This window comes from Mobula birostris, chromosome 20 (genome assembly GCF_030028105.1).
Source record: "Mobula birostris isolate sMobBir1 chromosome 20, sMobBir1.hap1, whole genome shotgun sequence".
NCBI lineage: Eukaryota > Metazoa > Chordata > Chondrichthyes > Myliobatiformes > Myliobatidae > Mobula > Mobula birostris.
This window is the reverse complement of record NC_092389.1, coordinates 64376116-64390341: the sequence shown is the minus strand read 5'-3', so window position 1 is coordinate 64390341 and position 14226 is coordinate 64376116. Positions and strand designations below refer to the sequence as shown.

General features: G+C 48.6%; 1 protein-coding gene across 1 annotated transcript in view; it reads right to left on the bottom strand.

Annotated features, from left to right (window-relative positions):
• Window positions 1-3408: 3408 nt before the first annotated feature.
• The window catches only part of LOC140185043 (uncharacterized), a 423878-nt gene continuing 413060 nt past the window's right edge, over window positions 3409-14226 (bottom strand). Inside the window, 3 exon segments of the mRNA XM_072238262.1 lie at window positions 3409-3461; window positions 3999-4326; window positions 4411-5462. Coding sequence (XP_072094363.1) covers window positions 3409-3461; window positions 3999-4326; window positions 4411-5462 — 1433 coding nt within the window.

Below are 14226 nucleotides of genomic sequence, written 5' to 3'. Positions count from 1 at the left end.
GAACTGGCACTTGTCCAGGGATAGTTTTAACCCTTCATCTTTCAGGCGGCCGAGCAGCTTCAGCAGGTTCGCTTCGTGTTCTTCCAAGGTGGATCCAAATACTATGAAGTCATCCAAATACACCAACACCTCAAGCAAGTTCATATCCCCCACCGTCTTCTCCATGACCCGCTGGAAGTTTGCAGGGGCTCCCGATATGCCCTGGGGCGCCTTTCAAACTGTTGGCATCCCAGGGGACATATAAATGCCGTTTTCTATTTGTCGGGCTCACTCATGGGGATCTGGTAATATCCACACTTCAAATCCAGCACACCAAACCACTTTGCACCACTCAGACAGGCCAGCGCGTCTTCGAGCCTTGGAACCGTATACTGGTCAGGGAAGGTGCGCCTGTTCAGAGTCCTATAGTCCACACACATGCGTACCTTCCCGTTCTTCTTCCAGGCTACGACTATTGGGGACGCATAGGGGCTTTGGGACTCAGTGATGATCCCAGCTTCCTTCAACTTACACAAATGCTGCTATACGTCTTCCACGTCTGCTAGTCGCCGCGATCTCTCTCTAAACGGGGTGTCCTCGGTCACCCGGATACTGTGACGCGTGCTCTTGGAACAACCCGCATCAAACTCGACAATGGAAAATACGCCTTCCAATTTCAACATCTTCTCTACCAGCCTCCTTTTCCAACCCGGCGGCACCGGGGAGTCCCCGAAGTTGAATGACTCAGCGGTCAACTTTCCCCGCTTTTCCAATAGTTTCTCCCCGGAGTGCCTCACGGGGGCGCTAAACATTACCGTCACCGGGAACAAATGCGCCAGAGGCATCCCCCGCTTGAAGGTGACCTCCCTCTTCGTAGTGTTCCTGACGATCACTGACATCCTGCTCGGCTGTACAAGCGAGGGCTTCTGGAATTCGGGCCTCACCAGCACCCCAGCCAGAAACCCCGACACCCCCTTGTGGTTCTCCAGAGCGTCCACTAAGAGGGTTTCTCCCTCAGGCATTCCGGGAAATATGGTGGGTCTCCATCACTCTCGCTACCTCCCCGGGCCATACCACCATTGGTTTCGACTGGGTGAACCACACGGTCCCTCGTTTAAATTTGGTATCCAGCCCAATGCTGCCACGCACTTCCTCAAGATCACCTTGATACACTGGGAGCACGGACAGGGTCCCCAAAAATCTCTCACCCGCCTTCTCCTTACAGGCCCCCATGAGCCTCCTCACCAGAGGGATGTTGGTCCCCACCAGAATTGAAACGCAGCCCTTCTCAACAGGGAAACCAGCACCACTGTATCAAGACCCTCAGACACTCCCACATCGGCCTCCGAGAACTCCAGTTTCACTGACAAGTAACCGTCGTATGGGTAATCACCAGCACTGAGACCCCAAATCTCCACTGCACTGAATGGTGTCAAGGCTAAATGCTTCAGATACCGGTTGTAAAACGAATGGTACAGTAACGTGACCTGTGATCCCGTGTCGAATATGGCTTTAGCGTAAATACTCTCTATCCGTAGCGACACACTGGAGCGTGGTCCCACTAAGCCTTCAGGAATAGGGTCTTTTGCTTTCGGGAGTACCTTGGTACATTGCTGGGAACGTGTTCCCCCAGAGACACCAGGCCGTTCCCTCACTGGGTCCCCTCTAGGTTTCCCCAACGACTCTCCCTGCTGAGGTACCCGGGGGCTCACTCTCCTTCTGGCGTGAGACCTGCTGCCAGCAGCCCTCCGCACTGTTCATCCCCTTGGGGAATCTGCAGCGCCCCCCCCCCGCCCACAACAGCCCCAACATATGGGGGGGGGGAGTCACACCCGCTGATAACAACCGACGTATCTCCGTTCTCAACTCTGCCACAATCTCTTCTACCACTCCCCAGGGTAGGCTATCTGTGGTCACTTCACCGCAGGAGACACTACCGAGGACTGTACCCTGCTGACTGAGTCCTCCCGTGCTTCCGCCGCATTCTCCTCTTCCCGTACCTCTCTGATCAGCTTAACAAAAGATGGAGGGGATGCGTCGTACGAGACTGTCAGAGACCCCACACAATCGGGTCATGGCTATCTGGTCCATTCTTAACCGATCCATCTCAGCCGCCTGAATGACCCCTCTGTGCCGCAAGCAGTTTAGCTGCCTCTCTAGTCGTAAAATAAAAGCAGAAACCTTCTCCCCCTTCTCCTGACGCATGCTCTGAAACGCCACCAGGAGCTCCACTGGGCTTCCAGTCGATCAAAGTCATTGCCCAGTGCTTGTTGATAACTGACAGCTGTCGCTACGGGATAATGTAACCTGACAGCTCTCTCGTCAACGGCCCGCCCATTCAAACTTTCAACCAATCACTGTCGCTTTTCATCATCCGAGCACTGCCACTCATCTAACAACTGAGAGGTCCGTTCCGCCCACGTCTCATACTCCTCCTCCCCTTTAGGTGTGGGTGTTATTCCAGAGAATAGGTGGAGCCTGCCATAGCTGCGACTTGGAATCTGATTTTTCCATTTATTCGCCAGAGAAGTAAGGGCGGCTACTACCTCAGAATTCTCACTCTCCACCGGGGGACGTGGAGTAATTAGATCTTCCAACTCCGACCACTCTTTCCCCTCACTCCACAGAAATGATAGAAACCTGTCTTTGAAATCTCCGCCTCCAGCTCCCTCAGCGCTGGTCTGCATGAGAACAAGAGCAGCATCCGCCATTTTATCAAGTCTCCGCTCACAATCACAACTTCAACAGAACCTAACAGTGGAATTAACAATTCATCCGGAGTACAAATATCTGCCCCACTGGTTCATTTCTCAGGGTAATTACACAGCATCCAACAGAATCAATCCCGAACGTAGCCCCCACAATTGTAATTCTCGCTTTGCCTAGCGGCTTAATCTAGGGGGTGATAACCCCCTTCCCGGCCAAACTGAAGAAATGTCGTTTGGATGGATGCTGCCCGATGTGTCCCCTGTTACAAATTAGTGCCCAGAAATAAGAAACAGAACACACTTTGCGATTAAATGATTAAGCTTTATAACTCTTACTTTGACTGTATGGTTAGTAGAGAAACAAAATTGAAAAAAGGGTGCGATCTTATTAAACAGTCTGTGCGCAAAAGTGGAGCTCACTGATAGGCCGATCGGTCCCCATCGGCCTCCTCCGATCGTTACTGCCCTTCGGACCCGCGCTCCGAGTCCACCCTCTCCGGCAGTCTAGCAAATCTCTCCATTCGCGTCTTCTCTCTCCATCTCTCTCTCTGACAAAATCAACGCTCCTAGATTCACGAAACAGAGCAACAAAATCCTGATTGGCTGACATGCATCCCACAGTCCTGTTATCGCCAGCCATAACACGAACATTGCTGCTGCAGAGAAACTGTTACTTCAGCAGTGAACATTACAAAGAAGCCATTGCATTAGCAGAGAAACCTTACAGCGCGTTACACATAACAGAAGCATCTGGCTTCCCTTGGGCTGTATTCCCTGGAGTTCAGGAGAATGGGGGCTGGGGTCGTGAGGGGAATCTCATTTAAACATTCTGAATTTTAAAAGCTCTGAACAGATTAGATATGCGAAAGTTATTTTCCATGGTAGGTGAATCTAGGACAAGAGAGCACAACTTCAGGATCGAAGGACATCCATTTAGAAAAGAGATGAGGAGTACTTACTTTAGTCAGAGGGTGGTAAATTTGTGGAATTTGTTGCCACATGCAATTGTGGAGGCCAAGTCATTGGATGCATTTAAGACAGAGAGAGATGGGTTCTTGATTAGCCAGGGCATCAAAGGGTATGGGGAGAAGGCAGGGGAGTGGGGATGACTGGAGAATTGGATCAGTCCATGACTGAATGGCGGAGCAGCCTCGAAAGGCCAAATGGCCGACTTCTGCTCCTATATCTTATAGTCTTAATTGAGTTGACTGAGTGAATCCTTTCCCACATTCAGAACAGGAGAGTGGCATCCCCCAGTGTGAATTCGCTGATGTATTTTAAACTCAGAATGCCGAGTGAATTCCTTCCCACAATCTGAGCAGGTGAACGGTTTCTCCCCAGTGTGAATTCGGTAGTGGCTTACAAGTTTGGATGATTGAGTGAATCCCTTCCCACATTCAGAGCAGCTGAAAGGTTTCTCCCCAGTGTGAACTCGCTGATGCACCTTCAGTCGAGATGACCAAGTGAATCCCTTCCCACATTCAGAGCAGGTGAATGGTTTCTCCCCAGTGTGATCTAACTGGTGTGTCAGTAGTCGAGAACGCCGAGTGAATCCTTTCCCACAGTCTGAGCAGGTGAATGGCCTCTCCACAGTGTGAACAAACTGATGATCTTTCAGCTGAGCTGCATCGGTGAATCCCTTCCCACATTCTGAGCAGAGGAATGGTTTCACTCCAGAGTGGATTTGCTGGTGTCTCAAGAGCTGAGATGACCGAGCAAATACCTTTCCACATTCTGAGCAGGTGAATGGCTTCTCCCCAGTGTGAACTCGCTGATGCTCCTTCAGTACAGATGACCGAGCAAATACCTTTCCACATTTAGAGCAGGTGAATGGCCTCTCCCCAGTGTGAACTCGCTGGTGTGTCAGTAGGTCAGATGACTGAAGAAATCTCTTCCCACAGTCTGAGCAGGTGAATGGCCTCTCCACAGTGTGAACAAACTGATGATCTTTCAGCTGAGCTGCATCGGTGAATCCCTTCCCACATTCTGAGCAGAGGAATGGTTTCACTCCAGAGTGGATTTGCTGGTGTCTCAAGAGCTGAGATGACCGAGCAAATACCTTTCCACATTCTGAGCAGGTGAATGGCTTCTCCCCAGTGTGAACTCGCTGATGCTCCTTCAGTACAGATGACCGAGCAAATACCTTTCCACATTTAGAGCAGGTGAATGGCCTCTCCCCAGTGTGAACTCGCTGGTGTGTCAGTAGGTCAGATGACTGAAGAAATCTCTTCCCACAGTCTGAGCAGGTGAATGGTCTCTCCCCAGTGTGAACTAACTGATGTTGTAGCAGGTGATTTGACTGAATGAATCTTTTCCCACAGTCTGAGCAGGTGAATGGCTTCTCCCCAGTGTGAACTCGCTGGTGGGTCTGTAGGTTGGACGATTGAGCGAATCCCTTCCCACAATCTGAGCAGGTGAATGGCTTCTCCCTGGTGTGAACTCGCTGGTGTCTCTGTAGTTTGGAGGAGTGAGTAAATCCCTTCCCACAGTCTGAGCAGGTGAACGGCATCTTTTCTGTGTGAATTCACTGGTGTTCATTCAGTTGAGATGATTGAGTGAACCCTTTCCCACAGTCTGAGCAGGTGAATGGCTTCTCCCCGGTGTGAACTCGCTGGTGTCTCTGTAGTTTGGAGGAGTGAGTGAAGCCCTTCCCACAGTCTGAGCAGGTGAACGGCATCTGTTCTGTGTGAACCAGCTGGTGTTCATTCAGTTGAGATGATTGAGTGAACCCTTTCCCACATTCAGAGCAGGTGAATGGCTTCTCCCCGGTGTGAACTCACTGGTGTCACTGTGTTGTGGTTGAGTGTGTGAATGCCTTCCCACCGTCCGAGCAGGTCAATGTCCATTCACTGGTGAATTTTCTGATATACCTTTAGCATCAATAACAGAATGTGCTTCCCACAGTCAGAACAGGTGGAGCATCTCACTATGGTGTGAACTTGCTGATGTATCTTCAGACTGGATGACTGAGTAGTTCCCCTCCCTCACACAGAGCGGGTGAATGGCCTCTCCCCACTGTGAGCGGGTGAATGGCCTCTCCCCACTGTGAACTCACTGGCGTGTCTGCGGGTAGCCTGTGAGTGAATCTCTTCCCACACTGAGAGAAGGAGAATGATATCTCACTATGATCAATTCTCTGGCAATTCAGAAAGTCAGACGTTTGAATGCCTTGTACAATCAATGCAGTTGAGAACTGATCTCCAGTGAACAAATGCTGGTGTGTTCTCAGCTCCTGGTTCCAGTGAATTACACAGAGTTAAAACAGAAAATTTTATTTCAGAGACAGAATAAATTACCAGCTGCGATGAGATACTTCTTCATCTCCAAAGATCGACAACAGATGTGTTGGCGTTGCAAAGAAAATATTTGGTCACTGCTTAAATATCCAGACAGAGACAGAAAAACTGATGTTTTGTTGTGTTGAAGATTCCCGTACACAAGTGCTCTGCAAATTCAAACCTGTAAAAATATTTGCAAAAGACATCAATTGGTGAAGGACAATATTTCAGGAGAGGTTTCGTCTGTGGTGAGAACATCAGAACAAAAGAAATAGGAGCCGGAGTCGGCCATCTGGCCCTTAGAGCCTGATCTGCCATTGAATAAGATCATGGCTGATCTGGCCATGGACTCATCTCCACTGACTGCCTTCTCCCCATAACCCTTAATTCCCCAACTGTGCAAAAATCTATCCAATCTTGTCCTAAATATATTTACTGAGGAAGCCTCCACTCCCTCATTGGGCAGAGAAATCCACAGATCCACCACCCTCTGGGAAACGCAGTTACTCCTTATCTCCATCCCAATTTACCCGAATTTTGAGGCAATGTCTCATCTACCAGTGGAAACAACTTTCCTGCCTTTATCTTATCTATTCCTTCCATAATTTTACATGTTTCTGTATGATCTCCTCTGAATGTGAGCTCTGGCGTCACATTTTATCAATTTCAACACGTTGGGGGTTGTCAACTTGAGATATACCTCAGGATACTGTGGGAAGTGAGGGAGAAAATTGCTGAGCCTCTGGCGATGATCTTTGCACATCAATAGGGAGAGGAAAAGTACCAGAGGATCAGAAGACATCGTTTCCTTTTCAAGAAAGGGAGTAGAGATAAGCCAGAAAATTACAGACCAGTGGTTCTTACTTCAGTGGAGGGCAAGTTGCTGGAGAAGCTCCTGAGAGGCAGGATTTATGAGCATTTGTAGAAGCATAATCTGATGTGGGATAGTCAGCATGGCTCTGTCTAGGGCAGATCGTGCCTTACGAACCTGATTGAATTCTATGAGGATGTAACAAAACACACTGATGAAGGTAGAGCACTGGATGTTGTGTACATGGCTTTCATGAGACTTTTGATAAGATTCCTCATTGGAGGCTCATTCAGAAAGTAATGAGGCAAGGATCCAAGTAGACCTTGCTTTGTGGATCCAGAATTGGCTTGCCCACAGAAGCCAAAGATGGTTGTAGATGGTTTGTATCCTGCATGGAGGACGGTGACCACAGGGATGTGTTCTGAGACTCCTTCTCTTTGTGATGTTTATAAATGATCTTGATGAGGAAGGAGAAGGGTGCTGATGACACAAAAGTTGAGGGTGTTGTGAAGAGTGTGGACAGTTCTCCAGAGGTTACAGCAGGATGCAGATAGGACGCAGACCTAGCAGATGGAGTTCAACGCAGATAAGTGTGCTGTGGTTTATTTTGGTACATCAAATTTGAAGACAGAACACACTATTATGTTGGGACTATTGGCAATGTGGAGGATCAGCGAGATCTTGTGGTCCATGTCAATTTTACACTCAAAGCTGGAGTGCTGATTGACAATGTTGTTAAGAAGGCCTCCATCAACCATGGAACTGAGTTCAAGATCGGTGAGGTAATGTTACAGCTATATAAGACCTTCTTTAAACCCACTTAGAGTCTTGAGTTCAGTTACCTCATTACAGGAAGGATGTGGATACCATAGAAAAACTGCAGAGGAGATTTACAAGGATGTTGCATGGAATGGAGAACATGCCTTATGAGAATAGGTTGAGTGAACTTTGGAGTGACGGAGGATGAGAGGTGACCTGACAGATGTGTATAAGATGATGAAAGGCATTGATCGTGTGGATAGCCAGAGACTTTTTTCCTAGGGCTGAATTGGTGTAGTTTTAAGGTGTTGGAAGTAGGGTTAAAGGGGATGTCAGAGGTAGGTTTTTCACACAGAGAGTAGTAGGTGCATGGAATGCACTGCCAGCGATGATGGTAGAGGCAGATACCATGGAGTCTTTTGAGAGACTGTTAGATATGTACATGGAGCTCAGGAAAACAGAGTGCAATGCGGTTGGGAAATCCGAGGCAGTTTCTAGAATAGGTTACATGGACGGCACAACACTGTGGGCCGAAGGGCCTGTAATATATTGTAGATTTCTATGTTTCTATATGCACTCATCTTCGAACAAGGCACGGATCAGACATTCTGACTGACCATCAAATTCTCTGACTGTATTCCTGTCTGTGTGAGAATGGGCTATTTCTGACTTCAATCAACCTGTGACTTGGCTGAATTCGTCTCTGCCCTTTGGTATTATTTCAAGTTCTGGCCGTGTTCCACAACACTACAAAGAGCACTTGTTACTACATGTATGATCCTGGAGATTTACTAATTACTTGCATCCACTACAGAGCATCGTGGGAGCTGAATTCTGAAGGAAGGCAGTTTTTTTAAAAAAAACTTCTTCGAGTGCAAGGAAAACGAGACTGCGCAGGCGCATGACGTCAACAGGACAGCGCGGAGAGTTTAAAAAGGCAGGTTGTTACCAACAGCTGTCTTTTGGATCGGGACTACAGAGCATAGTGGGAGCTGAATTCTGAAGGAAGACAGTTTTTTTAAAAAACTTCTTCGAGTGCAAGGAGGACGAGACTGCGCAGGCGCGTGACGTCAATAAGACAGCACGGAAAGTTTAAAAAGGAGACCACCCTATACAGCGGGCAGCGGAGTGAGTGGGAGCAGAGTGTAGGGCTTTGGCTTCAACGGGCTTCGGCGGTAAACGGGAAGAGGCAAGAGCGAAGCACCAACTCTTTTTTTTCTCCCCCCCCCCCCCCCCTCGCGAATCGGCCTGGACAGACAGGAACAGCAGGGCTCTCACAGCTAACGGTTTAAAAAGTTCATCTGTTTGGCGAGGTAAGTGGGTGAGTTGACTTATTTTTCCTGTAGAATTAGATAGCATGCCTGCAGGGTTAGTGCTTTGTTCAGGGTGTCAGATGTGGGAATCCTGGGAGACCTCCAGCCTCCCTGATGGCCACATCTGCACCAGGTGCACCGAGATGCAGCTCCTCAGAGACCGTGTTAGGGATCTGGAGCTGCAGCTTGATGACCTACTGCTTATCAGGGAAAGTGAAGAGGTGATAGACAGGAGCTACAGGGAGGTAGTCATCCCTAGGCTACAGGGGTCAGAAAACTGGGTCACTGTCAAGAGAGGGAAGGGAGATGCCCGGATAGTGGAGAGCACCCCTGTGGCTGTCCCCCTCAGCAACAAATATCTTGTTCTGGATGCTGTTGAGGGGGATGACCTGACGGGGGATGCCCACGGTGACCGGGTCTCTGGCACTGAGCCTGGCGCTGTTGTGCAGGAGAGAAGGAAGGAGAAGAGGAATGCAGTAGTCATAGGGGATTCCATAGTCAGGGGAACAGACAGGAGATTCTGTGAGCCTGACAGAGATACCCGCAGGGTGTGTTGCCTCCCAGGTGCCAGGGGACGGGATGTCTCGGATCGGGTCCTGAATATTCTGAAGGGGGAGAGTGAGCAGCCAGTTGTCTTGGTACATGTTGGTACCAGTGACATAGACAGGACAAAGGAGGAGGTCCTGAAAAGAGACTTCCAGGAGTTAGAAAGGAAGCTTCTCCAAATGCTCATAAATCCTGCCTCTCAGGAGCTTCTCCAACAACTTCTCCTCCACTGAAGTAAGAACCACTATCTGTAATTTCCTGGTTTATCTCTACTCCCTTTCTTGAAAAGGGAACAGTGTCTTTTAATCCTCTGGTACTTTTCATCTCCCTATTGATATGCAAAGATCATTGCCAGAGGCTTAGCAATTTCCTCCCTCACTTCCCACAATATCCTGGGGTATATCTCAAGTTGAGTACCCCCAACTTGTGTTGAAATTGGTAAAGTTGTCCACTCTTGGACTGTATTCCTTGGAGTTTAAAGAATGAGGGGCGACCTCATAGAAACATTCGAATGTTGAAAGGCATGGACAGAGTGGATGTGGCAAAGTTGTTTCCCATGATGGGGGAGTTTAGTACGAGACGGCATCACTTAAAGATTGAAGGGCGCCCATTCGGAACAGAAATGCGAAGAATTTTTTTTTAGTCAGAGGGTGGTGAACCTATGGAATTTGTTGCCACGGGCGGCAGTGGAGGCCAAGTCAAGGCAGAGATTGATAGGTATCTGAGTAGCCAGGGCATCAAAGGTTATGATGAGAAGGCGGGGGAGTGGGACTAAATGGGAGAATGGCTCAGCTCATGATAAAATGGAGGAGCAGACTCGATGGGCCGAATGGCCGACTTCTTCTCCTTTGTCTTATGGTCCTATGGACTCCCACCAGCTGATTGACAGTGATGATCACATCGATGGCAATGCTAATGAATATAAAGTGGAGGGCAGTGGTTATTCTTATTGGAGTGCAGCACTTTTGTGATGTGAAAGCCCCAAATCACTCGTCATCGAGGCAAAGATGTTTTATATCGTTATTTATCCAGCGAGAACTAAATCTGACGGAAGGTTTCATTTCCATACAGCACTAATTGACATTCCCACTGACTGGAAGGTAAACTCTTCAACCGGCATTAACTGGGAACTATACTTCTGTTCCGAGTTCATAATTCTCGGATTTACATAGCTGGAGCTCGGCAGTGTTTGGGAGATACATCCGCTCGCATTTCCTTTGACTGTTCGGGACAACGCCGGTACTGTTGCCTATGGCTGCCTCTTTACCCAGAAGCCCTCACGATGAGAAAGCTCTCCATCAGCCATCGAAAGATGCAGGAATGTGCATGCGCCGCAAAACTAGCGGCGGAGGCGCCGAGTCGAAAGCTCCTGGGGGAGCCCGGGTCCGGATCGTGGGGCTGAGAGAGGGGGAAAGGACCGGGACTGTCGTGGGGTGCAGTACCAGTGTGGCTGGAAATCACAGTAATTGTCCTTCGGTCGCGTTTCAGACGCCGATGATTGACAGTCCGCCCGGAGCGCGCTCTTACTTGCGTCCATTCGTTGTGAGCCGCTCGTCCAGTCAGGGCATGCGCTGTATTCGGGTCTGAGCGCGGCGACCACGCATGCGCGTTTTTTTAAACAGGAGACACATCTGCAGATGCGGAAATGCAAAGCGACACACGGAAAATGCTGGAGGAACTCAGGGGGGCGGCAGCAACGTGGAGAGGGGTGAACAGTCGGCGTTTCACACCGACACCCTTCTTCAGGACTGGAAAGGAAGGGAGGGAGTCAGAATGTGTGTGTGGGGCGGGGGGGAGTAAAGTCAAGAGGTGTGAAGGTCACTCGTGAAAGAGATACAGGGCTGGAGAATAATAATAAATGCTTTATTGACCCCGAGTGGGAAATTCTTTTGTTACAGCAGCTAAATTTAAAATCACACTTAGCAGTGTGCAGATTTTACTAAAAATAAAGTAGAGAATAATTATATACAGAATAATACGGTACCAATGTGCAATTATAACGTATGAAACAATTTTGCGGAGACTACTGAACTATGATCTGTCGCAGAAAGATGTATTTAATTGATTTTATTTCCTACATCCTTCACATACATGTGGAGTAAACTCAAATAGGCAATCATAGTAATTTATAATAAACAGAACAGTCAATGTAACATAGAAATACACTCAAATCAGCGTGAGTTAAGCAGTCTGATTCCTGGGGGAAGAAGCTGTCCCGGAGCCTGTTGGTCCTGGCTTTTGTGCTGGGGTTGCGTTGCCCCGATGGTAGCAGCTAGAACAGATTGTGATTGTGGAGACTCGGGTGCCCGGTGATCTACACACCTGCCTTTGTAATTCCCTGAATCGTGGGAAGTTCACAACAACAGATGCGCTGGGCTGCGCGCACCACTCTCTGCAGATTTCTTCGATTAAGGGAGGTACAGTTCCCATACCAGGCATTGATGCAGCCAGTCAGGATGCTCTTAGTTGTGCCCCTGTAGACAGTTCTAAGGATTTGGGGGCCGACACCAAACTTCCTCAACCATCTGAGGTCAAAGAGGCGCTGTTGTGCCTTTTTCACTGCACAGCTTGTGTGTACAGACCACGTGGGGTCCTCGGTGATTCGGATCCCGAGGAACTTAAAGCTGTTTACCTTCTCAACCCCAGATCCATTGATGTCAATAGGGGTTACTCGTCTCCCTTCCTCCTGTAATTCACAGCCAGCTCCCTTGATTTTTTGACATTGAGGGAGAGGTTGTTTTCTTGACACCACTGTGTCAGAGAGATGACTTCTTCCTTGTAGGCCACCTAATTATTGTTTGATGTTAGGCCAATCAATGTAATGTCGTCGCAAATTTAATTCGCAGTTTAGAGCTGTGGTGGCAGATTAGCAGATGAACTGTTGTATATGGTTATTATATTTGATGGGAAAGATCTTCTGTAATGATCCTTGTGACAGCGGCGCTGAGTGAGTCTGTTTGAAAGGGTGCTCCGCTGCCGATGCAGTATGTCGTGGAGAGAATGTGCCCGATTGTCCGTAATGGATGACCATTTGTTTCGTGTCCTCCTCCCCACAACTAACTCGAAAGAGCCCCGGTTGTGGCCAAGGACGGTTCCAGCCTTTTTGATGAGTTTATTTTGTCGTTTTGCATCACCAGCACCGATGCTGCTCCCCCAACATAAATCCGCAAAGAAGACTGCACTCGCTACAACAGACTGGTAAAAAAATCTCCAGCATCCTGCCTCACACATTCAAGGATCTCAGCTTCCTTAGAAAATGGAGCCCGCTCATCCCCTTCTTGTAAACAGCCTTGTTGTTGCTTTTCCAATCATATCTGCTGCCGAGGTGAAACCCCAATGCTGTACTCCTCCACCACCGCAACGTCTTCTCCCAGAACGTATACAGGCCTCGTCACTCTCCTCTTCCACCTAAAATCAATCACCTTTTCCCTGGTTTTGGCCACATTCAGGAGCAGGTGATTCCTCCCTTACTATTCCACAATACTGTTAAACCAGCCTTCTGTACCCCGAGTCCTGCCCGTCTCTGATGCACTCAACTACGGCAGAGTCATCAGAGAACTTCTGCAAGTGGCCAGACTCAGAGTTGAACTGAAAGTCTGAGGTGTTCAGTGTGAACAGAAACGGAGACAGGACAGTCCCTTGTGGGGCTCCGGTGTCACTCACCTCCACCTCAGGCAGAGAACCACCCAGCGGTACAAACTGGGGTCTATCAGTCAGGAAGCCAGTAATCCAGGAGATAGTGGATTTGTCTGCACGCATCCTTTGCAGCTTCTTGCGCAGATGACGCGGCTGGATTGAATTAAATGTTGCCCGGGGCGACTGAGGAGAACCCAAGTGCGGGACACCGGCACGTCGACTGAGTTGGGGATGCTGGCGTAGACGTGAACGTAGAACAGCAAACCGGAGGAATCTTGACAAGGAAATGGGATCTACAGGGACTATCTGAAAACTAGAGCTGAATTTAGAACTAACGTTTCTAATCGCACAAGAGAACGAAGTATTACACGAGAATGGACCAACAAACTGGCAGCCTATGATAGTGACACCATCGTACTGATTTCACAGTCTCTGATGCAAACCAGAGGTACCCTAATAAAGCAAACTAGCAGCAATTGAAAATCTAATGGCTGAAATGAGGGCATAATCAGGGAGAAAGGAGTGTTAAAGGGGAACAGCCAAACGGAACCATGACATTAAAGGCACCAGAGACATTTTTAAAAATGTGATTCTCAGAATGCCACCACAATCATCCCGGTGGGAATGAGCTCGCTGCAACAGGGAGATGACAGTGAAACACCCAGGTTCTGTTTGGCTACCTAAGTCTGGGGAAGGCCATCTCTGGCCCCGCCAAACGTGTGAGATTGAGGTGTGAGCTCACCCGAGACCCCCTGTTTGGGTGGATGCTGCGTGATTTGTTTCCCTGATACAAATCAATACCACGAAATAACTGACATAACACCATACCCAATTAAACGATGTTGATGAATTCGGGGGTGCACACTGATTTGGGGGTTGCATGCGCGTTTGAGGGTGCAAATGCATATGGGCTTGCACACAGATTTGGGTGTCTCGGTGGATTTGGGGATGCACACAGTATTGGGGAGTCCGTCGATTTGGGGGTGTGATGATTCTCAAGGTTGTTTCATTTATAGGTATTTTAATAACAAATGCACTTTGAACTTTGATTTAAGCAACTATTCTGTGAATTGTTGGAAATGAGTCTTGCTCTGGGATAATCTAATGTGCATGTGGTGTTGTCGTGCGGATGGAGTGCGAACAGATTTGTGTATGTAGTTGGATTTTAGGGTGTTAGCAGGTTCGGGGTGAGCATA